The sequence below is a fragment of the Hippocampus bargibanti genome, linkage group LG05 (genome assembly GCF_051943395.1).
Source record: "Hippocampus bargibanti isolate YZ-2025 linkage group LG05, ASM5194339v1, whole genome shotgun sequence".
NCBI classification, from domain to species: domain Eukaryota; kingdom Metazoa; phylum Chordata; class Actinopteri; order Syngnathiformes; family Syngnathidae; genus Hippocampus; species Hippocampus bargibanti.
The window spans coordinates 10,724,039-10,751,754 of NC_142738.1; the positions used below are offsets into that span (position 1 = coordinate 10,724,039).

General features: G+C 40.3%; 2 protein-coding genes across 2 annotated transcripts in view; one reads left to right on the forward strand and one right to left on the reverse strand.

Annotated features, from left to right (window-relative positions):
* On the forward strand, positions 1-26,614 carry gas2a (growth arrest specific 2a). Its single transcript, XM_088996426.1, has 9 exons — positions 1-137; positions 722-856; positions 7,318-7,479; positions 9,427-9,557; positions 15,450-15,594; positions 18,290-18,353; positions 19,019-19,229; positions 19,301-19,408; positions 24,289-26,614. The coding sequence occupies exons 3-9, from the start codon at positions 7,335-7,337 to the stop codon at positions 24,517-24,519; spliced, it is 1,035 nt and encodes a 344-aa protein (XP_088852552.1). The 5' UTR covers positions 1-137; positions 722-856; positions 7,318-7,334; the 3' UTR covers positions 24,520-26,614.
* svip (small VCP interacting protein) overlaps positions 26,484-27,716 on the reverse strand; it is a 3,965-nt gene continuing 2,732 nt past the window's right edge. Inside the window, exon 4 of the mRNA XM_088996427.1 lies at positions 26,484-27,510. Coding sequence (XP_088852553.1) covers positions 27,496-27,510 — 15 coding nt within the window. The 3' untranslated portion in view covers positions 26,484-27,495. The remainder of the gene's footprint in view (positions 27,511-27,716) is intronic.

Below are 27,716 nucleotides of genomic sequence, written 5' to 3' on the forward strand. Positions count from 1 at the left end.
AGAACACAACGAAGCCGCGTCGGTGTCCTGTCCTCCCACGGAGGACGGCAGAAATATCCCCAAAATGTTCTCCTTGGGACGACCAACGCTGTGCCTCCGAAGCAGCACGCTAGCCGGCTAGCTACCATTATAGCATAGTGAGTTCGAACGTCACGTAACTTTCACACATTTAAAACAAACCCGCAATTGAATACGCGTGTATATGTTAAATATACATCATTAGTTTACATTTTGACTGAAAAACCACTAAACTCACGTTCCATTCGCCCTTTTAGCCTCTAACTTGTTTTGTATGTGCCGCTCGAACTGCCGTGCGCATGCGCAAAGGGGAGACATGTGTAAACGTCCTCCAAAATAAAACCGACTTCAATCCTTTATTGTTACCGTATTTTAGTTTTCCTGTTTAGTGTTCTTACTTCTCAACTCAGTAACCAACACCGAACTTTGATGCATTTGAATCTACTTGCTTTTGTTTGCTTAAAGATTTATTTTGTTTGAAATAAAAGTAAAAACAAGTTATTCGTGATAACGGAACCGGGGAATACGGTGCGTCATTTGTTCAATTAAAATACTTTTTATTTTTGTCGAGCTGTTCCATTATACAGTATATGTAATCCAGAATAATGAGGGAGCATGTTAGTGAGAGGAGGTGGAGAGATCAAACCTCCCCTCCCATCAACTGTGTGACTATGTCCATTAATGTGTGTGCCTCTCGGTCCAGTCTGGAGTTGGGTTCTGCAGCATAACCTGGAGGAGGGTGCACGGCAGTGAAAAGCATGAAAAGTGGGAACAGGCAGCTCAGAGGACGAGCGAGAGAGAGAGAGCAAGGTGCGCACCTCGCAACTGACTAACGAGGGTGAGCATTGATAACAAGACTGTGCACTTCATGTATTGTTTGCATTAACTCTTGTTCCCATATTAATGTTTAATGGAAGTGGAAGTTTGTTACCAGATGACAGCTAAAAACCAATAATCCTGTTGAGATTAATACAGATGGTTTTAATTAGGTGGTGGACTGTTTGATTTGTGTCATAAATCATCAGCCCCAAACCCCGTAAACTGAAGGATTGAATATCTGATCTGGCTTTTTTTGTCAACACTGTTGGATGAATAGAGGTTTAACTGTGATGTCATTTTCTCTTGTAAAATGTCGCAGCAGATTAAATTAGAAATGTATTAAACTGGATTCATGCACAGCAGGAAAATATTTGTGGTGCAAGAATTTCCATATCAACATGTCTATATTTTTTTACAACAGGTTGACTGACCAAAATCGTATTTATTGACAGTTTATATGAAGCATGTGGTTTAATAAAGGCCTGATGTAGCCTGTTTGGAAATGAATGAACACAGGATGAATTTGCACATGATCACACATGAGGAGATTAGGTTTTATGGCTGGCCGATGATTTTGTTTTTCAAGTTATGCAGAAATAAATACAGAGGTGATACAGTTCGATCGACGGTACGCATGTTTATGTAGAAACACTGTGAACTTTTGCTCCAGTTGAAATGGACAAATCATGCTGTAGATTTCTCATGGGATCCTAGTAAATGGCATGCAGAAAGCGTAAGAACAGCAGAGCCATTCTCGATTTTATTCATTTATTTATTTAATTTTGTAATTGATTCAGTTGCTGCAATTCGCATCCGCTTTTATTTACTGGAGCAATCTGAGGCTAGATACCGTATGTCATAAGGCTTCAATGGCAGTCATCAGGCCTATCAGTCTGAGGAATGTTTACATTGATATCTTTGTATATTTGAGCATTAGTGTGCTTTTGCTCCTAATCCCGAGTCAACATCTGAATCTAGAACCGGACGCTGGGAACTGGGAACTGTAGCTGACGGGTTTAGTCGGACATATGCGCACAAAAAGTCCAACTTGGTGGCAAAGTTCAGTATGTTTTTTGACCTGCACTTGAGGAGGTCAGGCAGCAGTGTGGTGCTAGGCCAGAACAATTGGTTGTTTCTTTGACAGATATTTCCTGAAGAAAATGTGGGTTAAAACTCAATGAGATGTTGGGTCACATTTCCACAGAACAATGCAGCTTTTGAGCTCAATGTAGAATAATCAAACAAGCTATGTCAAATGATGTCGGTGAGTGCGGTCAGTAGCATTTTTATATGGTGGTTCATCAACCGCTGATATTATCTGCTTCAACTCAAAATTTCTCCACCAATGGCAATGTTCGCAATAGTGTAGACTCAGATAGAACAATTGGCGAATAAGCAAGCTACACGCAATTCAATCTATAACATTGTTACCATTTTAGTGTATATGAAAGAGAACCTTCTCATGATGATGGGAAAATTTGCCATGTGTTGTGAAAACTGCTTCCTACGGTAATTGGATTGTTTTAGCCTTTATTGGTCTCACATTGGAGAAATTTACATTCCACAGCAGTAAAGTGATGAAAGTAAGAGGAGAGGAAAGGAAGAAGTAGAAAAACAAAATACTGTACAGAGCTGCTGGAAACGCAGCCACTCTCACGGCACCATTTTGAAGTCAAAAAAACAAAATAATATGACAATAAATAAATAATATGATAATATGACACAAAGACACAGTCATTCAATCTTCAGCACCTTCTGCACCCTCTCTGTTGTATGAAGCAGTTCTAGATGAATGATGAGAGGATCAAAGTGTCAAAGTTTTCACTAGTGGATCAGAGACGCCATGGTGAAATGTGCACGTCTGCTACAAGCTAAATGTTGAAGGCAAACACGAAGCTGTAGCATCCATTGACCAAAAGAGATCTCCTGTGCCACGTAAATCCGCTTTAATTCCAAGCCGCGACAGTTCCACATATAATGCTTATAAATGCAGAACATCTACTCTGTTGTACCTGTCAGGTTTGCAGTATAAAGAAGCATTAATGAATGCCAAATCACACATCAATTCTCAGCAGCAGTGCTTTTTATTTTCTGAAATTTGAATTTATTTTCATTTCAGTTTGGGAGCGAAGCTTTGACGAGCAGATATTGTTTCAATAAATCTAACAGATACACTGTAGCTGAAAAGACGATGACAACTGGGAAATAGTTGGCCCGGCGGACATTTTAAATGGAATACCTTCAATCGAGCATTGGCATATAGTCAAGAGCAAATCTTCTCCCCTCAACCAGATGTCTGTATCTCTATATCTGTGGCTCGGCTGAACCCGAACCATCACCGCATATTTCAAGATTTATGATTGTAAATGATTTAATGATTAGAATTCATGACTTGAACATTTGTATCGCGTCATCTGCTGAATTGAGTGGGCAACTGCCACACTTGCCCCACTGACTGAGACACCATCCAATGCAAAAGCAACCTGAGTGTCTTACAATGGTCTTGTTTGAATCAACCTGTGAGACATGAGAATTTGTCCAACTGCCCCCATTTGTTTTACCATCCTGCTCCTCGGTGTTGGTGGGAATGTAGCACCTACGTGATGCTCCTGACCGCCTTCTGAGTTTAGGATACAAAAATGGGCCATGGTGAGCTTGTCTCCAGGATGAAAATATGACCTTGTCGTCAATATCGAAATGTCCACTGTGTGATTCGATGTCATCCAATTCCAAAGGGAGGCAATGGACACATTGTTAGAATGGAGGTTTTCATTCCTTCTTTGAAAAAGTTTCTGTTCAGCTTTGCATATAAAACCATTTACTATTTTCAAGGACTAGTATGTGTTGGTATAAATGAAATGTATTATTATTATTATTATTATTATTATTATTATTATTATTATTATTATTATGTTAATAGTAATACTCATTCTGCATGGATTATGGCTGATCTTCACAACAACAATATAAAGGACTGTAATATGATAGTTTTATGATGTTTTTTTCTTAAATGTCATTTTTACAAAAATCGAATCAATTCCAGTTTTAGTTGCATGTCAACCCTTTGGTATTGCCTGTTTTTCATCAAAAAGTGGTCAAAAAATGTGGCACTTCATCTACAGTAAATCAGAGTAACAGACAAAAACTGTTTTCTTTAAAGGACAACCGACGTCTCTGGACAAGTTGTGTCCATAATTTGTAAAATGGCTTCAAATGACTTCCACTGAGCGTATTTTAATAAGATTCCACCGCAATTAGCTCTATTTTACGTTTTAAGTCTCGCGCTGAATATTCAGGAAGTCTTGCTTTTGAGTTCGTGACGAGTCTGTACGTGACGTCATGAAAGGAACGCCCCTGACCGAAAAAAAGACGCATTGTAGCGCTCCTTCCATCACGTCAATGTATTTTGCTGTACTTGTTTGGTCTGGGGACCTCGTGTTGCACCCAAAAGCCGCCAGAAGAGGGCGTCCAAGCGCCATATAAGGAATTTATCAGCCTGTGGAAACGGAGGTGGCCACAGGAGGTCGCCATTTTGTGCCTCTTTTTCGATGAGACATTTCCCCTCAATGTTGCCTCATAATGCCACGGAATAAATTCTTTAATCGATTGCAAACATGTATGCTTTCCTCTTCAGAACTATTTGAATCATATTCATAACTGGATGTGTAACAAGAAACCATATTCTCCGAATCTGAAGCCATTGTTTTGTTTCTCCAGCAATGCAAGACGTCTTGGCGTGACGCCACGAACTGGGGCTGGGTCTTTCTGAAAATGCCCAATTCGCAGCTCAATTTTTTGCAGATTTTGGACACTTTAAGTCATTTTTATTGGTGTTTTGCATTTGAACAAAAATATCATACTGCGTGTTTTGGGTATTTTTGATGCTATAAAACGTTTTTCTGATGTCAGTTAGGAAACAAAAAAGTGACGTCGGTTGTCCTTTAAAGTAGTAGTTCACAATTCACTTTTCATGTTTCCCGTTTCACTTTTCACTCAACAATATTTGCGTCAGTATAATTGTTTCTTGACATGCCCCATTACCGCTTAATCAATTTCAAAAGTAATCGAATCATATTATTTGAGTATTTTTAATGACCAAATTTTAATTCATTGAGATAATTAAATCAAGCAACTGACGTCAGGTTTTTTTAAAATGGCAGACCTTTTGGTGCCACGGCAGTCAAAACACAGGGAAATTACGCACTCAGGAAAATACTCCAAACGCAAATAGGAATATATCCAAAATTATTTGGTGTCTTATTTTACAATAAAGAAATGCATTTTTCAATGTCATCTTGTCTACACAGCCACATTACCTCCTCATCCATGCCAGAAGTCGTAGTGGTGGAATTCACAACTTGAAGCCGTTGCGCCTGTGGAATAGAATGCAAAAGAATTTCATCACTTGGCAAAGGTGGACATTGGAAGGCTGTGTTTAGTCAATGAAATCCCATGACGGGTGCTCAGGAGCAGTTAAATCTGGCTTTGAATATTGATGGCAAATACAGTCTCTCGTCAGGCCTCATTAATAAGACCCGCTGACTTGTTGAGTCTGCACTCGTGACTTAAACTACACATGGTGGACTGAATGAGACACTATTTGTTTTCATGATGTCTGAAACTCAACAGTATTGGTGTGCTTCTTATTGATATCAGTAGATGTTCTGTAAACCACACCACTATTTCACCCTTTGGACAAAACCAAACTCTGTTCCTTGTGGGGATTACATGCCGGAATGTCAGCTGTTAGAACACAACTTCATACACATAAATCACATGTTAAAACATTGTTGTTCAGGTTTCTTTTAGGTTACACATCATTTCAGAGAAAAAAATAGTGAGCTGAAAACAAAAGTACAAATGCATGCTTCCATGTGGCTTACTGGTCATTGCATTAGGCACACTCTAATGGGAGGCAGTCATATGATTGTCTTGGCCATTTACACTCACTGTCAGTGTAGCATCCCCCTGAACCAAGATGAGACTTTTATTGATTATTTTGCAGTTTATTTGTGAATCAACATAATTCCATAATCGTGGCCTAATCACTGTAAGCACAAAACACATTCAGACAATTACACATAGTTCACGTCCTACAGTAAATAATTTACAAACACAAATGCTCATAGACTTAAAATCACCGTACAGATAACACCTTTGCCTCGTTGGGGGTGCTGGCAGGGTAAACATTGACGTTTAAAGGACAACCGATACAATTTTTTTAGTTTGTTTCCTAACTGACATCAGAAAAACGTTTTATAGCATCTAAAATACCCAAAACACGCAGGCTGATATTTTTAGTCAAATGAAAAACACCAATAAAATGCCTTAAAGTGTCCAAAAACTACTTCAAAATGAAACCGGAAATGGCCAGTTTCAGAAGGTCCCGCCCCCTTTTTCGTGGCGTCACCCCAAGACGTCTTGCCTTGCTGGAGAATCAAAACAATGGCTTCAGATTCGGAGAAGATGCTTTCTTGTTACTCATCCAGTTATGAATATGATTCAAATAGTTCTGAAGAGGAAAGCATAAATGTTTGCAATCGATTAAAGAAGTTATTCCGTGTTATTTTGAGGCATCTGGACTGAAATGTAGCCTCCCAGAAAATGCACAAGATGGCGCCCAAGCTCCGTTGGATGTAGGCTGATTTGTCTGCTGGGAATTTGTGTCAGTTTGTATCAAATAGTAGTCTTGGTGCAACACACAACGATTCACCATCGCGTTATTTATGTTTTCCTTCTAATTTCGCCCTCAACACGGATCGACACGAAGCTTTCAGACCAAACAAAGTCCCCAAAAATGCATTGTGTGTCACTTTCTCGGTCAGTGACAATACCTACCGTGACGTCACGGTAGGTATCGTCACCAACTCAAAAACAAGACTTCCTGAATATTCAGCGCGAGTCTTAAAACGTAAAATATAGCCATATGCGGTGGAATCTTTGTAAAATACACTCAGTAGAAGTCATTTGAAGTGATTTTACAAATTATGGACACAACTTGTCCGGAGGCGTCGATTGTCCTTTAATATTGCTTTGTAACAAACTTTGGCCATATATAAAATATCTGGTTAATTTTTTGCAAACCACGCAAAGCAGGAAGCGCCAAACAGGAAATGAAAAATTACATCCAAAATAAAATTCTACTGTGACAACAAATATGATTATTTACACTGTAAATAATCATAATGTAAATGTTACAGTCTGGAATGTATCAGTAATATGTTAACTATTTTTGTTGCGTTTGTCTCACTCAAAACGGAGTCACTAAGTCATTTTTGATTCAAGTCTTGTAATTGGATCTCACTTCATGGTGCTGTATCTAATGTAACTATGTTGTTGTTGTGTGTACATCCATGTCTACTAATAACTGATTCTGATTCTGATATAAGATAAAGAAACCTGATCGAATGCATACTGACAGGCCGTAAGTTTCTTTTCCAGACGCTCATGTTTCATGTGTCGTGTCTCTCACTTCTTTAGGTTATCCAAAGGGAACCATGTGCAGTTCCCTGAGTCCCAAGCATCCAAGCAGCCCCGGACTGACAGATATGCAACAGTATCACCAGTGGCTGGCCAGTCGACATGAAGCCAGCTTGTTGCCCATGAAAGAAGATCTCGCACTCTGGCTCACCAATATGATGTGTGAGTGCAAATTGTGCAACCCGCCCGCACCCTAAGTCACTATCAGCTTACCTTGTGAAAATACTGATGCTGTGACTGTAAAGTGACCTTGAGAGTTTTGAAAGGCGCTTAGAAATGAAATGTATTATTATTATAATGTATACGGTTGACAAAACACATGCAAATAAACACTGCATCAAGCAAAATAGGCATACTGTATAGTAATGATTACCATTAGAGCTGAATGGCGAGTATAGTTTTTGCTTTTTTGAATGTTGCTGTGCCGATGACCATTTTGTGTTTGGGAGCCTTTGACTGAGTGAGTTGCTTGTTCTGTAGCCACAAAGGGACATAAGTCTTCTTGTGCCGGTCCCAAGCCCGGATAAATAGAGAGGGTTGTGTCAGGAAGGGCATCCGACGTAAAAGCTAGGCCAAAACAAACATGCGGATCAAACCTCTAAAGATGGAGGACACTGATTTGCTGTGGCGACCCCTTGATGGGAAAAGCCCAAAGGAAAAGAAGAAGAAGATACAAGTGTGTTGACCTACAATAGCTCATCCTCAAATACCCGTAAATCAACACTTCCTGTAAATTGAAGTCAAGCTGAATCACTAGTCTTCATATAATTCCCGATAGATTTACCTTAATTGAATAAATGGGCATCATTACAGTTCAGAAAAAATGCTGTGCCAGCAGAGAGGAGTGGTGGAAGTGCTACAGAAGGCTTACTATTGTCTCATAAATCACCGCATGTCCTCTTGTTAAACAACAATGCATTGACAAAATAAAAGCATGAATAACATAGTGGCTCTAATTTGATTTAAATCAGATAAGTGCTTATTACGTTTAAGTAATTTGAGTAGACTTGATGGACGAGTGGTTAGCACGGTGCAGAGGTCGCGAGTTCGAGTCCCGCTCCAGCCTCCGTGTGTGGAGTTTGCATGTTCTACCCAGGCCCGCGTGGGTTTTCTGCGGGTCTTCCGGTTTCCTCCCACATTCCAAAAACATGCATGGCAGGCTGGTTGAGCACTCAATAATGTCCCCAAGTGTGGATTTTTCGGTGCCCTAACAACCAATTCAGGTTGTCCTGCGCCTAGTACCCAAAGACAGCTGGGATAGGCTCCAGCACCCAAGGCTAAAAAGATTGATAAAACTATAATAAAAAATAAAAAGTGTTATTGGTTTAAGCTGTCTTCTCGAGGTTGAGTACACCCAAAGCTCCTCAAGGGGTTGTTATGCTATGCGGAGTTTCGGTGAGAGGAGAAGTATGGAAAAAGTCTACCGTTTGAGTAGGAGGAGGACACTTGGTTGTATTGATGAGTCATGTAGTAATGGGAGACAAAGACATTTACAGGGCCGAGGAGCCAAAATGAAATACTTCTTTGAAATCTCTCTCGATAAATTGCCCTCACACAGCTGGAGTTGAAGGGAGCATGTGCATATGCTGTAAGTCCGGAGCTCACTGAGTGTTTCTCAAGATTTCAATCTTTTTTTGAGCGCAATACAACATTTGGAACTCATTAAATGCTGTGAACCCCCAGACCCCTCCTGCTATAAGAAACAGAAAGGCATGGAAAAAAAATCTCTGATTTCTTTCCACAGACACCCCATTGCCACCACCTCTTATTTCACGATGATCTCACTGAGATGGAATGAATCGCTGGAAGTCAGTTAATTGGACGACACATTTTGATGACCAATCTGCAGAATCTCTATTTAGCTCGCAGCATAATTAGATGAACTGTACAGGTACACATTTCCGCAGCCCCGTGATGAAGCCACTTTTCTAATTTATACAAACATTTTCAGGCTCAAGTTGCCGTGTCATCTCCAAAGTTGTTTCTTGAATCACAATCTTCTTCCACTGGGAATTGACAGGATATTTCATACCTATTCACATTTAGTGATGCATTTCCTGTGCTGGATTCTCCCTGTTTTAAAATTAGATTTATATATCCCCTGATCAGGCCTGGAAATCACCGCCGAAAGCTTCATGGAACGCTTAGACAACGGCTTCCTGCTGTGCCAGCTGGCTGAGACGCTGCAGGAGAAGTTTAGGCAAAATAGTGGAGACCTGCCTGCTCGCAACAACAAAAAGGTAGTTAAAAATTTGTAACTGTCAAGATTAAATTAGTCTGCTATAATAATGACGATGCTAATACAGAGGTGAAACACCTGACTGAGTCAGGAAATAACAAAATAGAAATCACTAGTATTTTTTAAAATCCAGATTTGTGAAGTATTTTTTGTCTTTCTCGCAAAACTGTTACTATTAGTTTAGTAGACAAATTAACCCTCTCAACATGTGCTGTGGGTGCGCATTCCCTTTTCTCGTTGATTAAAGGCAGATTGCCTTAGGACAGCAGCAGTCAGGGTTTATTGACTCCCATAAGGCTAAAGACAGATATATGCTGTTAGCTTCCACTCAATCAACTCCAGAGAAGCATCTCTTGTTGAATCGCTTGCTTTAAACAGGGAATCAATACCCACCATCCCCCACTTGAAAATTATTAGTTTTTCCGAGTACAAAAATGGCATTCTGATTGATATTTCATTTGTGGAAATACAATACAATACAATACAATACATATTGATTTATATAGCTCATTTTTTATTTAAAGGACAACCGACATGACTTTTTTGTTTCCTAACTAATCATAAAAACGTTTTATAGCATCTAAAATACCCAAAACACGCAGTATGATATTTTTAGTCAAATGCAAAACACCAATAAAATAACTTAAAGTGTCCAAAATCTGCAAATAAATGAACCCGGAAGTGGCTAGTTTCAGAAGGTCCCGCCCCCTTGTTCGTGGCGTCACCCCAAGACGTCTTGCCTTGCTGGAGAACCAAAACAATGGCTTCAGATTTGGAGAATATGCTTTCTTGTTACTCATCCAGTTATGAATATGATTCAAATAGTTCTGAAGAGGAAAGCATACATGTTTGCAATTGATTAAAGAATTAATTCCATGTCATTTTGAGGCATCAGGTGTGGGAAATGTCGCACCCAAAAAAAGGCAGAAAATGGCGACCAAGCTCCGTGTAAGGAATTAATCTGCCCGTTTCCACAGGCTGATTAATTCCTTAGACAGAGCTTTGTCGCCCTGTTCTGCCTCTTTTTGGTGCAACACGAAGTTTTCAGACCAGCAAAATGCATTGACGTGATCGAAGGACTGCTACAATGTGTCCTTTTTTCGGTCAGGGGGGTTCATTCAGTGACGTAGGGTGACGACTCGTCACCAACTCCAAAACAAGACTTCCGGAATATGCAGTGTGAGTCTTAAAACGTAAAATATAGCTATATGCGGTGGAATCTTTGTAAAATACGCTCAGTAGAAGTCATTTGAAGCCATTTTACAAATTATGGACACAGCTTGTCCAGAGACGTCGATTGTCCTTTAAAAGGTCCATGCAAAGTTTGAAGGGTCCAATTTGACATGATACCCCCACAGGCTAATCTGTCAAGACGCAAAATTAATGCTATCCAAGACAAACAAAATAAAATATCTGATGAATGTTGGTCATTTGTGATATTTGACCAGACATGTTGCACAGTGCACAAGACTCCTTTGTTGGCGCTCCAGTGCGAATTGTTGATGTTTGCATTGGACCGCGGTTGTACTGATGACGGTGCGTCTTCTGATTCCGGCACAGATGTGAGGAAATGCTTCAGGTCAAGAGCGCAAGACGACACACCTTCCTGTAATTGAGATGCTATTGAGCGAATTGAAGACTCATTTCGTCGATTTTATTAGACAAGCTTCATAAACTAGGAAGTTTGATGTTGTACGAGAATGTGTATCATCTCTCATCTCTCATCTCATTTTCCGTACCGCTTATTCCTCATTAGGGTCGCGGGGGTTGCTGGAGCCTATCTCAGCTGTCTTCGGGCACGAGGCGGGAGACACCCTGAATTGGTTGCCAGCCAATCGCAGGGCACACAAAGACATACATCAGTCACTCTCACACTCACACCTAGGGACAATTTGGAGTGGTCAATCTGCCTGCCATGCATGTTTTTGGAGTGTGGGAGGAAACCGGAGGACCCGGAGAAAACCCACGCGGGTCCGGGGAGAACATGCAAACTCCACACAGGGAGGCCGGACCGGGACGCGAACCGGCGACCTCTGCACTGTGAAGCCGGTGTGCTAACCACTCGACTACCGGGCCGCCAATGTGTATCATATGGAGTGTTTTTAATGCTACCACGTGGAGAGCAAAGAGGCAAAGTGAATCAATAACATCAGCTAAGCCTGCGTCAGACAGTGTACGTGACACTCTTTAGGATCCATTTAAGTCAAACGGTGCTTCATCAGCTCGTCGCGGAGTTGGACTGGATGTAATACTTGACACCACAAGTAAGCAAATGCCCATCTGTGTTCATGCTGCTTAACATTCCCATACTTTGTGGGAACTAACTGATTCCAGCTGAGCTAAATGATAAAGTCGTCTTGTGTGGTTGCTATCTCGCCATCTTCCCCTTGTGTATTGCTTTCATATCATGAAAATGGAGGGTGGTATGTCTTTCTTCTTGTAATACCACAATGTGGTATGCTCGATGTAACCACATCATTATCTTGTGAGTGTCATTGCTGTCTCAGGGGCTGACGCTTAATTTGAGTCCGTACATATGTGATAGTATAAGTGTTGGTGTTGTACCTCAGTTTGTAGCTCCACCAAGCTAATAGCACAAGGGTGACAGGTATTGTTTCATCACATTGAGTTTACGGAATTTCCCCTCAAAACTGGAATATTAATTTCCATAAAACGTAAAATGGTCGAGGGCCCAAGTTTGTAAAATTAGCATGTTAGCTTGAACCTCAAAAAGCGCTACAGGTTTGTGTCATCCACTTGTAAAATTTAAAGGCTAGCTTTGTTCTAGATGGTAGATTCAAAATACACCTTGGCTTCCGAACTTCATTGGTTCCCAGACAGTGTGTAAGGCGAAAAGTGTGTATCCCAAAAATTAATTCCCCATAGGAAACCATTAAAATGAGAATAATCCGTTCTCAGGACCCCATAAAACATAAATTTCTACTTTCTAATTTTCTAAGCTTTAAAACTACATAAAATATACATTATTTTATGTATAATAAATGTGATATGGTGTTACAATTAAAGAAATGAATTGTACTTTATAATAAAGTTGTTTTATTTACCTTTGTAATGGTTGTTGATGGCTTGATGGAGTGGAGCGGCCGGTTTCATCAGCATTAAACACTTGATGAGGAATGTAACCTTCTTTCACCATCTTGAGGAATGATCCCTTGGGGGTGCTTTCTCTGTGATAATAATCTAGTTCCTCAGCAATTGTGTTCTGTTTAGCTGAGTTGATAGCTTTTTGCATCAAGTGTACAGATGGCTTGTGCGGGTTGTTTGTGGAGCCTGATTGATGGGATCTTTTAACCTTGCAGTCTACACTCTGCCTTTGAACTATCAAAGTTGAAACTCTCACTGTCGTCTTTCTGTCTCTTTAATGTTCAAACCACCTCCCCTCACTGCTGCGTTCTTGACCAATCACGTGGCTTTAACCGAAGACCGGGGGCGGGGAATAGAGGACAAAAACAGTCGGCTGCTATTTTGTTGTTAGAAGAACGGGCTCATTCGCAAAAATGATATTATAATTAAAGAAATAAACTACTGTATAATAAATTTGTTTTATTTACCTTTGTGATGGTCGTTGATGGCTTGATGTAATGGAGTGGCCGGTTTCATCAGCATTAAACATTTGATGAGGAACGTAACCTTTTCCTTTCACCATCTTGAGGAATGATCCCTTGTAGGTGCTTTCTCTGTGATAATTTTATCCAGTTCCTCATCCATTGTATTCTGTTTAGCTGGGTTGATAGCTTTTTTCATCAAGTGTACAGATGGCTTGTGCGGGTAGTTTGTGGAGCCTGATTGATGGGATATTTTAACCCTGCAGTCTACACTCTGCCTTTGAACTATCAAACTTGAAACTCTCTCACTGTCGTCTGCCTGTCTATTTAATGTTTAAACCACGACCCCTCACTGCTGCGTTCTTGACCAATCATGTGGCTTTAACCGAAGACTAGGGGCCGGGAATAGAGAACAAAAACAGTCAGCTGCCATTTTGTTGTTAGAAGAACGGGCTCGTTTGCGAATGACACATCACTCATTGAGGCAGCTCCGTGTACGAAAAAAGTTCGTATGCACAGGTAAAATTTTCATAAATGTAAAGTTCGTAAACCGAAAAGTTCGTAAGCCAAGGGGTTCTTAAACCAAGGTATCACTGTACATGTACTTCGTAACTGCAGTAAGTTTTTCGCAAAGGATAAATTACTGTATACAGTGGGACCTCGGTTTACGAACACCCAAAAATGGATTTGTGGAGCCACTTTGGCCTTCACATAACCGAATAATAGCTTTGTGTTTAAATAGACGTGGCTCAAACTTTGCAGTGAGTACGTAAAATTAGGAGTAAACTGAGACTAAAGAATCATTCTTTCAGGTTACATTCCCGTATCCTCTATCCATTTGTGACATTTTTCTTTGATGATCTGTTTGGAGTTAATAAAAGCTGGGGAAAACCTTCTACTGACTGCTGTTCAGTGCCAGACAATGTGCAAAAATGTGTCCACTCCAGTGCCAGGGCTTTTGTCATTTTCACTCAAATTGCAGGACCCACAGAATATTGAGTTTTAGGACTACATAAACATTCAATGCAGTGTAAGAAACATTTCATCGGAAAAAAAGAGTTACCGTTAATTCCAAAATTAAATGGGTCTGGAGTTATGAGTTTGAAATGGGGGTGGCTGTACAAAATACAATACAATGCATACATATTGGTTTATGTAGCACTTTAACAACAGCTGAAGCTGTAAACCAGGGGTGTCAAACTCATTTCACATCGTGGGCAACATATGGCCTCGGTAGGTGTCAAGTGGGCCGGACCATCAAAATTATACCATACAAAATACCGAAACTTGTTGAAAACGCACCAAGCACAAAAGTTTCCCACGCATCTGTAAAAAAATATGACGTGGTCCATTTTTCATTGAGAATTCTACACTCTTTATCTACTTTTCACCGTTTGGATAATGACATTTTGGCTAATGAGGGTGTTGAAACCACGGTTGAAAAAAAAGACCGCACTTGGAAAAAAAAACACTGCTGTTTTCTTCTATGTTGATCGAAACAGCACCACTCTGCCCCCTAATGGACACTCCTTGAATTGCACTTCATTAAAAAAATAATTCCATGTAGTTCCTGCATTTTTTTCCACTTTTGAATTATACTGCGGGCCTCATCAAACCTCTTTGGGACCGGTTCTGGCCCGCGGGCCGTAGGTTTGACACCACTGCTGTAAACAAAGTGCTAACATGGACAAAAGTCAAATTCGGGACTGGCAGTGAATGAGTTAATAATGCTAAGGATTTTAATGGCCTCATGATAAAGAGTTACATTACGTACTTGTCACGTTTCCAAGAAAAATACTTTCAAGTCAATTGTAAAGGTGAATGCCAAAACACAGATTGTTAGTTCACACAATCAAATGAAATTATTGCCACAATTATTTTTCCCGGAAAACAATCGTACATTTACATGGATGGACCGTAAAGACCTCCAGACAAAAACAGCTCAAGGGGAGGCTGGACAAAAAAAGAAAAATACCCACTGCATATTTCCAGTATGATGTCATTGCACCTTTTCTCAGAGCACAGACGCACATATCCTGTATAAAACCACAGTAAGGCGCATAAATCTCCCTAAAGTGATCATGTGGGGGCTGTGGTGCATGAGAATGTCATCTGATCTCCAATCATACCGAGCCTGTTAAAGTAGCCCTGCTATTGTGACCTGCCATCCTAGGCTGAAACAAGAGCCTCTCAGAAGACGGAGAAGGAAATGGTCGTGAGAAAGGTTTTGGTACACTGCCATGTTGCTTCATTGCGCTGCGGATTTTGCATACAAAACGAATGATCGTTTTGATTAGGGTTTTTAAATCATCTGTTTATGTTTCAAGCAGGTTATTCCTAACCGGAGGATCCCATGCAGACGCACGGCTCCGTCTGGCTCATTCTTTGCCCGGGACAACACAGCCAACTTTCTGTCTTGGTGTCGTGAAGTTGGAGTGGGGGAAACGTGTTTGTTTGAGTCTGAGGGTTTAGGTGAGTGTACGTTTGAATGGATTCGCTTGTACTTGTACTGAGCTTCTGTGGAAAGAGCATCTTGTGGTCATAATAAAACAGGCAAGCGAGTGAATGCACCTCATGTGAAAAATATTTCCCAAATGAAACACCTTTACAATTATTCTGAAAAGTGCAGTTGCCTGGCAAAAAGGCCGCATAAGAAAAAAAATGAAACATTTAATTTGATTTTTTAGTATTTCTGACAGTACCGTGAGGTGTTTTTTTTTTTTACGACCATGATGTAGGATTAAAATATTTTTTATTCCTCACAGTTAGTTTTGATTTAATGTGACTGCATTTTTTGGGAGTGGGTTCATATTACACACACACACACAAACATACACGCACATATACATGTTTTTACACATGGTGGGGACAAGGTGTGTGAGGGATTTGCCCAGTGGGAACCTTATTTCAAATAATGAACAAAATATATTTACACCCACACACACACAACACAACATACATATTGTTAGTTTTAGATTTTTTTTTATGTGAAAACTATAAGCCACTACTTTTTCCGAACCCTGTGACGTTGAATATGACTCAGTATTTATACATGAATACATTTTTTAATGATGAGCTGCAAGCCATCAATATATTACCCATCATCTCACAACATCTGCACATTGAAATTAATACATTTGAATCCCTTTCTTTGGCCTTGGTGGTGGCCTGTCCTCAAGATATGCTATTATTGGCAATGCTGTCATGCACACACCATTAAAACAATACTAATACTATTAAAAACAAGTATTTTCTGGCACACATATTCTTATTAGTGGGAATTCTTGGCTCTAAGCTTTCACAGTAGAAATAAAAGCGCAGGCAGACGATCAACAGAAAAGTAGGCCAATACTATGCAAATGTTTTGCTCAGCCAAGAGTAGGCACAGTTCTCCTTCCTGCTCATGTTATCTCAGTATTCTGTGTTGTGTTCGGAGGATATCTTGTGTCAAATATCTGTGATGAAATGCAGTCAGATGTACCACACGTGAGCCTCAAAGTATCACATGTAATCGTCAGTGCCTCACAAATAGCAATGCGGACCATTGCTATGCAATTCAAGCTATGCTAATTAATTTTGAAGGCTACGTTTCACACTTATTGAGGCATCGGCTCAATGAACGCCCTCATAACACTGAGCAGCTGACAACTGTCGTTTTTTTTTTCCTCCCTTCTTTCCCCGAAAGGAATTTGTCAGTTCAACAACACCAGGTTTGCATCCGTGAAATGGACATAGTGTGTGTAATATATGTTGTGGTGTGTGTCACATGCAGTTGCCCAGTGTGGACCAGCAAGCCATCAACCTGACTGGTAGCTTACAATGATATATTTCATTAGTTGGTGACAATGAAAAAGTAAACTTATCAGCCAAACAAAACTGAAATGTGTGCTGGCGCGACACCAAGCTATCATCACTTTCACTGTTGATGTTCTTACATAAGGTCACTTTCATAATGGAGCACTTGAATTACATTTTTTTTACCCCACGCTTTTCGGTGTCGCTTGGAAAACCTCAAGTCTGCCAAATAACTACAAGGTGACCTGACAGATTACTGTGGTCATATTTGTTTGTCACATACAGAGAGCACAATAAATTAACTCATTCACTGCCAGACTGCAAAAATGTGTCTACTCCAGTGCCAGGGTTTTTGTCATTGTCATCTGAATTCCAGGACCCACAGAATATTGGGTTTTAGGACTACATAAACATTCGATACAACGTTACAAACCTTAGACTCTCTTCTTTCATCAGAAAAAAAGAGTTAATTCCTAAATTATATGGGTCTGGAGTTATATGAGCTAGAAAATGAGGGTGGCTGTCTAAAATACAATACATACCTATTGGTTTATATAGTGTTAAAGGACAACTGACGTTTTTCTGATGTCAGTTAAGAAACAAAAAAGTGATGTCGGTTGTCCTTTAACAACAACTGAACAAAGCACTAACATGGAAAAAAGGAAAATGCTGACCCTTGTGGTAAATAAAAAAACTTTGCCAGAGGCCATGGCCAGCGCTTTATCGGCGCCTAAGCATGAAAAAACAAAACCTGAAAAAATTTGGGAATGGCGGTGAATGAGTTAATGCATAACTAGTTTTCAAATTTGCAGTAAAAATAATGACTGTTATTGTGGTATACATGGGACAATTTGAAATTTTGATTCGGACTTTAGTAAGCAGCATGGAATTTCAAGTTTAATTTGCTTTCATGGGCCCAATAAAATGATGTGTTGGGCCAAATTTGGCCCCCGGGCCTTGACTTTGACACCAGTGACTAATGCACATAATGCAAAAACGGGAAAAAAATAACAGCTTCAAGAATGAAAGCCGTTCCGAGAACTGAGAGGTTTTATTTGAGTCGTTCTTTAAACAGAATGACCATTAACAATTATGCAATTCATAATTCCTCATGATCATGAACTCATCTTGGTAGCGGCATTTGAATAGTCTCAGCTGTTGGCATGTGAGCACATTCCCTTGAAACTAACATTATTTTGCGCATGTTAGCATGATGGTGACCACTTTTGATTTTACCAACCATTTCATGGGATTATTATTTTGACGTGATCCTAAGCACTTTTTATTAATTATCATCCACTGCTTCTTATTCTTAGTCCGGGTGATATATTTTCTGATGACCACAAACTAACATTGCATTTTTTCCCTTAAGTTCTTCACAAGCAACCTCGAGAAGTCTGCCTGTGTCTGTTGGAGTTGGGCCGGATAGCATCCAGGTACTGTTTAATTTTTGGTCTGCATTCTTCACCAACGGAGTCTTGGCAAAAATGTGAATTATTTTTTTTTTTTTTTTTTTTTGGGGGGGGGGGGGGGTATTGAACTCATTCACTGCTATTCACAAATGTATTCAGGATTTTAAAATATATCGTAGAGCGCCATTCCCGAATTAGTTCGGGTTTTGTTTTTTTCTTGTTTGGGTGCCGATAAAGCACTGGCCATGGCCTCTGTCAAAGTTTTTTTTTTTACCTTTCCACAAGGGGGCAGCACTTCTGTTTTTTCCACGTTAATGCTTTGTTCCAGCTTCAGATGTTGTTAAAGCGCTATATAAACCAATATGTATTGCATTGTATTTTGGACAGCCACCCTCATTTCAAGCTCATATAACTCCAGACCCATATAACTCTTTTTATTAATGAAAGAATAGAGTATAAGGTTCCGTACGGTGCATTGAATGTTTATGTGGTCCTAAAACTCAATATTCTGTGGAACCTGGTATTAGAGTAACAATGACAAAAACCCTGGCACTCGAGTGGACACATTTTTGCACGTCTGGCAGTGAATGAATTAAAAAAAATATAGAGAGCTAGTGCAAACATTTGTGTGATCAGCAAAACGCCTACCTTCGATAAATCACTGAGACTGAAGCCTTTGCTTCCCACAGGTACAACGTAGAGCCCCCCGGTCTTATAAAACTGGAAAAAGAGATTGAACAAGAAGAGAAAGCACCTCTCTCACCGCCGTCGCCTGCATCCCCAGTGCCCCCCGTCCTTCCATCTCCCTCATCGTCACCCTCTCCGTTTACATCCCCGTCGCCCACTCCTCCCAAAGTTACCTTGAGCAAGAAGAGCACTGGGAACCTGTTGGACGATGCTGTAATGAAGCAATTGTGCTCATTGCCTCAGTATGCAAACATGTATAACCCTTGTGTGTATGCGCTTTACAGGTAAGACATATTGCTGACGACCCCCCCTGCAGATGTCCCAATAAATTCCACGTGGAAAGACACTCACAAGGCCGATACCGTGTTGGGGAAAAAACACTCTTTATACGAGTGAGTATATGGCACCATGTCATCTGGCTTCAACACTTCACTTTAAAGGACAACCGACAGCATTTTTTTGTTTCCTAACTGACATCAGAAAAACGTTTTATAGCATCTAAAATACCCAAAACACGCAGTATGATATTTTTGTCAAATGCAAAACACCAATAAAAATGACCCTTCCCGACGCCTCAGGTCTACTAACCAGACATTATTAGATGTGCCAAAAATTATAAATGGAGTCTCAGAGGGGATCGAGCCTTTTCCGTTGCTGGTCCCACTGACCTACCTCGGAAAATTCGGTAAGCCCCCCTAGCTGCCCATCTTTAAAACCCACCTCAAAACTCACTTCTACTCTGGCATTTGACTCAACATGATTCAGACCTTATCTTGGTTTTATTCCTTGGAGCTTTCTACGAACTTTGTGACTGCTTTATTTCCTGTATATGGTAATTGTCCAAGTGCTTTGTGACAGCTTCAGCTGATGTTAAAGCGCTATAGAAATCAATATGTATTGTATTGGATTATATAGTGCGATGTTGCTGAATATGATAACTCCCCCCCCCCCCCCCAACTTTTCTGATGATGCACTTGTAAGAGATCTCTGTGAGTGTACCTGATGCTGTGGCCAACGAGTGTACATTGATACTGTGTGACGCATACTCTGGAATGAAAGTCATCCATTGTGCGAAGAACCTGCTGTTCTCATTGACTGGAAATGCTATTCAGTCAAATTTCCATCCCCAACCAAGCATAATGTGACTCATTGGCAATAAAGACAAAATAGGAGCCATGAATTCCCAAAGTGATGACCGAAATAATTCCTTTCACAATATTTGATCAAGTATCGTTCATTGACGGTCAGGATCTACACTACCAAGAAATGTGACTCAACTTTCATGAGTGGAGAAAGAGGAGATATATCCGGCAGTTAGTAGTCATTCGATTCATGTATTGTCAGTCCCCTTGGGATGGTGGTTACTTGGCAACCAAAACCTGGATTCATACTTCAGAAGCTCCGCACAGAGTATTTACTCTTGGCTGTCCTCTACTGTCAGCATACTAGAGAGCAGCTTCCAAATTCAAATTGTAATACAATCCCATGACGGTTTTGAGCTCAAGATGCTGTTTTGCTTTTAAAAACGGGTATGTCACTTTGTGTAATCAAAGTCTTGACAGCTTGAATAGCGCGACATATTGTGTAAGCTCTTTTTCATCGTTTTCTTTTAGTTGACTGAATACCTTCATCTTCAAGGCTTGGTTGCTGAGCAACCAAGGACAGGTGGTGAAGAGCTTACTCAGCCTTTGTTCACCCCAGTGTACATCTCAAGTCGTTATTATTTATATCATCAGGAATCAATTTGTCTTGTCTCACAAGACCCCACAAACAGACCCATATCATCTTTTATGGAAAAGGAAAAGGGGGTTGTTCAGGCCAGAGAGAAATGTCATGGAGGTCCTGTAGACAGCAACTCTGTTTTCTCTCTTTCTTGGGGCATCAAATTGATTGAACGAGGACTGCTTTGTTTGTCTTTGAAGATGTTCCACCTCTCTTCTGAGAAGATCTCATCGGTTTATGCAACAAACCGTGGTTAAGACTCCATCAACTTGGGTTTGTTTTGTGAGTTGGGTTACGCGGTCCTTGATTGCCAAGCCTTGTTGCATGAACTAATGATGCCCTAAATCCCAATTGTCTAAGTCAAGGCCCAGGGGCCAAATCTGGCCCACCACATCATTTTATTCGGTCGGCGCAAGCAAATCAAGCATGTTAATTGCGTGATGCTTGATAAAATCTGAACCAAAATTTCAAATTGTCCCATCTAAACCACAATAACAGCCATTATTCTTAACTTCTGATTTGAAAACTAGTTATTCATTAATTTGTTGAGCGTTCTGCATGTAATATGTGGTGGGAATGAAACATTCTAATGGTTTCCCCAAATTCATAACGACCCTCGAGAAGAAACCATAACTACTATGTGGCCCGCGGCAAAAAAAGTGAGTTTGACAGCCCTCTCCTGGATGAATGATAATATCAATCAACAAGCAGTTTCTCCGCACAAGGGTCGCGGGAACCGATCCCAGCTGTATTTGAGCAGTAGCTGATGGACACGCTGAACCAAGCACCGGCCAATCGCAGGGCGCAGAGTGACGAACAACCAATTGTGCTCACATGAAACCCTTGCGATAATTTAGAGCGTTCTTTAACTCGCTGTGCATGTTTTTGGAATGTGGGAGGAAATCGGAGTACCCGTAGAAAACCCACACAGGCCGAAGCTGGAATTGAACCCGCACCGAACCCGCACCTCTCACTATAGATGAGACTTAAAGGACAACCAAAAGCATTTTTTTGTTTCCGAACTGACATCAGAAAAAAGTTTTATAGCATCTAAAATACCCAAAACATGCAGGCTGATATTTTTAGTCAAATGAAAAACACCAATAAAAATGACTTAAAGTGTCCCAAAACTAGTTGTAAATGACCTTGGAGATGGTGAGTTTCAGAACGTCCCGCCCCCTTGTTCGTGACGTCACGCCAGGACGTCTTGCCTTGCTCTAGAATCAAAACAATGGCTTCAGATTCGGAGAAGATGCTTACTTGTTACTCATCCATTTATGAATATGATTCAAATAGTTCTGAAGAGGAAAGCATAAATGTTCACAATCGATGAAAGAAGTCCTTCCATATCAATTCGAGCCGTCAGGACTCCAATGTAATGTCCCAGAAAATGCACAAGATGGCGCCCAAGCTCCGTTGGTAATGGGTTGATTTGTCTGCTGGGAACTTGTGTCAACTAGTATCAAGTAGTAGTCTTGGTGCAACACACAACGATTCACCATTGTGTTATTTATGTATTTTCCTTCTAATATCGCCATAAACACGAAGTTTTCAGACCAAACAAAGTACCCAAAATGCATTGTGTGTCATTTTCTCGGTCAGTGACAATACCTACCGTGACGTCACGGTAGGTATCGTCACCAACTCGAAAACAAGACTTCCTGAATATTCAGCGCAAGTCTTAAAACGTAAAATATAGCTATATGCCATGGAATATTTGTAAAACACGCTCAATAGAAGTCATTTGAAGTGATTTTACAAATTATGGACACAATTTGTCTGGAGGCGTCGGTTGTCCTGTAACTGCAGTCAAACACCATGCCGCCACTTGACAGAGCAGACTTTTTTAAAATATATCTCATTAGAATGTCCAAGTGTATCAAATGTATAAAGTCACCCCATGGTTGAAGATGCATCATTTGACCTGTGAATGTCACTCAGCATTGCTTTCATCAAAATTCTGCAGAGAGTTGAACCGCCAGCAGCTTCTTTTACGAAAAAAAGAGAAAAAAACTCCAAATATAATCATTAAGTGGCCACAGTGTGAAGGTCAGTCCTACGAGACCTTCTCTGTTCTCATAATAAAGGTGGTTGCTGTAATTCCAGTAGTACCACTTCACTGTTTGTGAAAGGTGCTGTCAAATATACGCCCGAGGGCCCCCCGTCCTACTCGGGTCTGCCAGTCACACCAGTGCCGTCCCAAAGCGGCATGATTGAAACGCCTCAGCGACACGCGGCTCCATTAAATCCACAGTCGCAAAGCCTGAAGACCCGATGCCGCTGATTGGAAGCACCGCCCTGCCAATGGCCTCTAGATTGATTCTTTTAAGAGGCTTATAAATGTTGCATGTTTGGGGCTGCGGGGCTGGAAGTCTCATATCGCAGACTGAGGTGACGATCTCACTTTAGGATCCAACGAGCAAGCTTGGTATTCTTCTGTTAGGAAACAACAGTGTTTATAATAACCTGTGGGGTCTTTATTATGAGGAGGACATTTTTAAAGCGGTTTACAGGGGTAATGATGTATTCATGAGGAAGCTGGTGAGATGCTTCCATTGTTAAGCACAAACGGGAAAGGCCTTGAACAGTGCTTTTGTCCCATCCTCTATTTCTTCTACAATGTTGCCATGGTAGCCAAGGGTGAGAATGTACCCTCGGGTGGCAAAGGGCACGATTTGGAAGAAAAACTGAGTGGAAACAACAACCACCACAAAACATCTATTGAAACTCTTACTGAGGGTCTGATTTCACATACGTATACACATACATTTCTTGGCATTTCTTGGCTACTCTGCTTCCAATACTTCTGTGAATAACTAGTTTTCAAATCTGTGCTATTGTGGTTTACATACGACAATTTGACATTTTGGTTCGGACTTTAGCAAGCATCGTGGCACTTGACATGCTTGATTTGCTTTTGCGGGCCGAATAAAATGATGTGGCGGGCCAGATTCGGCCCCCAGGCCTTGGCTTTGACACTGGTCTACTCTGATGTAGTTAAATATTTTCTGTTTTTGTCATGTTAATAGATTAATATTGTGTTTGTCCATATTATTGATACTTGGTATTAAGAGATGGATTTAGTCAGGGAGGTGCACCAAATGGACAACCTGCCAATTTATCATGTTGAGTTTACTCTCGAAAGCCAGGCAGGAGACCGAGAGGAAGACCAAAGAGGAGGTTTATGGATGTTGTCAAAGAGGACAGGAAAGTAGCTGGTGTGAGAAAATAGGATGCACAAAACCGGGTCAGATGGAGGACGCTAATTCACTGTGGTGACCCCCCAAGGGAAAAGCCAAAAGGAAAAAAAGAAGAAGTTTACTCTCGAAACTATGGCCGAACGTTCAACTTCCAACGGTACATTTCAATGAACACATCCTCTGGATTAGCTTGCTGATCAAGTTATTAGACAGTCTGTAGGGGGCTGAAACTCCCGTGCCTCGATTCAATAATCTACAACATCAAAGTGATGCTGATCTTCAAACCAAATCCCCAATCAAGGAAATGCCAAGAATGCTACCATATCTAATCCTGTTTTACGTCTGCTCAGATGCTGCACAACAAGCATGTGATGGTACGTGTGGGAGGAGGCTGGGAGACGTTTGAGAGCTACCTGCTCAAGCATGACCCATGTCGAATGCTGCAAATCTCCCGCGTGGAAGGGAAGACATGCTCCATCGGCGGCAAAGGCCTCAGCATCAAGGACCTAACGCCTGACAGCTATCTGGTGGTGGCGGCCAACTACCGCAGCAAAAAGTCAACACAGGAGGCCACACCATGATGAAGAGTGAAGCTGTGAGATGTTCTTGCAGAGGGATTTAAAGGACAACCGACGTCTCCGGACAAGTTGTGTCCATAATTTGTAAAATGGCTTCAAATGACTTCTACTGAGCGGATTTTAATGAGATTCCACTGCATATAGCTATATTTTACGTTTTAAGACTCGCGCTGAATATTCAGGAAGTCTTGTTTTTGAGTTGGTGACGAGTCCGTACGTGACGTCACTAAAGGAACGCCCCTGACCGAAAAAATGACGCATTGTAGCAGTCCTTCCATCACATCAATGTATTTTGCTGTACTTGTTTGGTCTGGGGACCTCGTGTTGCACCCAAAAGCCGCCAGAAGAGGGCGTCCAAGCTCCATATAAGGAATGTGCCAGCCTGTGGAAACGGAGGTGGCCTCAGGAGGTCGCCATTTTGTGCCTCTTTTCGGTGAGACATTTCCCCTCAATGTTGCCTTAAAATGGCACAGAATAAATTCTTTAATCGATTGCAAACATGTATGCTTTCCTCTTCAGAACTATTTGAATCATATTCATAACTGGAGGTGTAACAAGAAAGCATATTCTCCGAATCTGAAGCCATTGTTTTGATTCTCCAGCAATGCAAGACGTCTTGGCGTGACGTCACGAACTGGGGGCGGGACTTTCTGAAAATGCCCAATTCGCAGCTCAATTTTTTTGCAGATTTTGAACACTTTAAGTCATTTTTATTGGTGTTTTGCATTTGAATAAAATATCATACTGCATGTTTTGGGTATTTTAGATGCTATAAAACGTTTTTCTGATGTCAGTTAAGAAAAAAAAAGTGATGTCGGTAATCCTTTAAAACTCATATCATTGGAATATAATTAGTCAACTGCCTTTACATGCATTTCCTTAATATTTCCATAATATTATAACTGACCTATTTTACATTTTTTTTTCTTCTTTGTGTGCCTATATAAGAGTCTACCATTATTCTTCAAAACTGACGTTTTGAACTGTAGGTGGGTACATTTACTTTTTCCTGAATTTATGCCAGTGGACTTTCAATGTTTCCTTTCAATTCACAAAAAGTGGAAACATGGGGACACATTACAAATGTAACTGTGACACTTGGGTTAATGACGATTTAGTTTCGCCCCCAAAAAAACACGGGCTGAAGTAGTTTGTTGTGGTGTTCACTGAGCACCCACGTGTTTACGTTCATTTATATTAGTATAAACTATTCAAAGTGTGTATTGGCCCAATAGCATGTTTTTATGTCATGTTTTTGAGAATTAAATTCATTTGAGGTAGACCACGGAAACGATAAGATTGACTTTTTAATCTAAAAATCACAGCCGTGTGATATTTATTTTTGTACGCCCATAAATCTAATTACCCGGTAAAAAAAAAGGAAAGGAAAACAATTTGGGCCATCGTTGGAATGACCAATGTACGTGATATAATGTATAGTAAACTTGTGACTGTCAAGTGACTTTGAGAGTTTTGAAAAGCGCTTTTAAATGAAATGTAATATTATTAATTATGATTATTATCATTATTATAGGCAACGATATCATAATACAGTACTGTACTCACGCTTGTCTTGATTTGTTCTACTTTGCTTCCCCCTAGAGGTAAATAAATACAGTTCGTGTGCTCCTTGATGATTACCTAGCTTTGAGTAAATATGTATCGAATTACTATCGAATATGTGTCAAAAACTGGGTATATTTTTTTCTCGTACGTTTAGAATTTAACAACTGGTACAAATTTTTTTTCTTTCTTACTAAGTCTACATAGGTTTCCTCGTTCAATTTAATCAGCTCGATTTTACATAAACGTCTGATTAGAGTACAACGGTGAAAAAAGCAAGCCCATGATTACCTCTCAGTTAGCAGCTCTAAGAATTATGACGCTTTACAACTCACGCCACTGATAATTTGTGTTTCATATTTTGAATGTATAGGAGACATCTGCATACAAAATCCACAGTCAAATCAGAAATACGACTTTATTATAGCAAATAACATTGGCTTCATTATCTTTGCGACCAAATGCCGAAAGTGTTGAAGGATCAAGTCAAAGCACTGAAAAATAAACTTACCGGTAGCTCAAAGTGAAAAAAAAAAAACGTAATTATTAATCATTCACTTCTTCACAATATTATTTTCACATCGCATTTTTTTCCTAATAATTCATCACATACACAAACTGTTCTTGGGAGAAAAAAAGCTTACATATGCCAATGCAGTTCTTCATTCAGCAGGTATGTGAAATTCGTGGCAGGCTGTAGCAAAGTGAAAGCGTGCTCAAAATAAAATTCCCATGTGTCGTGTTTGATTTCATCATCGGCGATGCAGCCGCAGTAGGTTCTTCCCACTCATGATGCGACATTTGAAAGTCCGGTGTGATACTCTGTTAAGAAACATTGATTGCATAATGTCACATCCCAACAATAACGAAGAATCCTTTTTTTTTTTCAAAAACCTTACCCAAATATTGATTAGATTTACAATTTTCTTTCAGAGTTAGAAACAAATGACCTGTTTCAATAGCTGATTCCAGCAGTCGCGGTCCTCATCATGCGATGTTTAAAATATATTATTTGTCAAAATACTTCAAAAAGGTGACAATACTCAACTCAAATTTGCAGTTGCCAAACAATGAGAATTTTCAAACTGATAATGCGTTTAAACTGTGTTAAAAGTCTAAATCATGTTTAGAAAAGTCATATGCAAAGCTGGATAGTGAATATTGACACTCCAATTATTGTGTTAACGGAATTTATAACTACGAAGACCCACTGGATTTGTCCAGCTCGTTTGGCAACATGGCTGCAACTCTTGGTATTTCTGCCCGAATTCAATCTAACGGATCAGCATGTAGCACTTTGAGCCATTTGTCTCAAACTATCTCAGAAATAAAAACCAGAGCTGCAGATATGGATAGCTGTTCATAACATCTTGCAGTCATCCCTCTGTGGTTTTGGAACGTTGCACTTTCACTGTTTCAGCCCACCTGCCACTATAGAGCAACACACACAAACAAAAACAAGGAATTTACATATAATGTTTCATTTCAGTGCACAATATGTTGCTCCTTCTGGTGTGCAAGTCCTGGCTAACCGAGGGCAGTGTAATAGATATGGAGACAGTCCGTCACTCAGCCACAGTAAGATTAGCTGTTCTTTGCAGAGGATAAAGAGAATATGCCGGTGAGAATTTTAATAT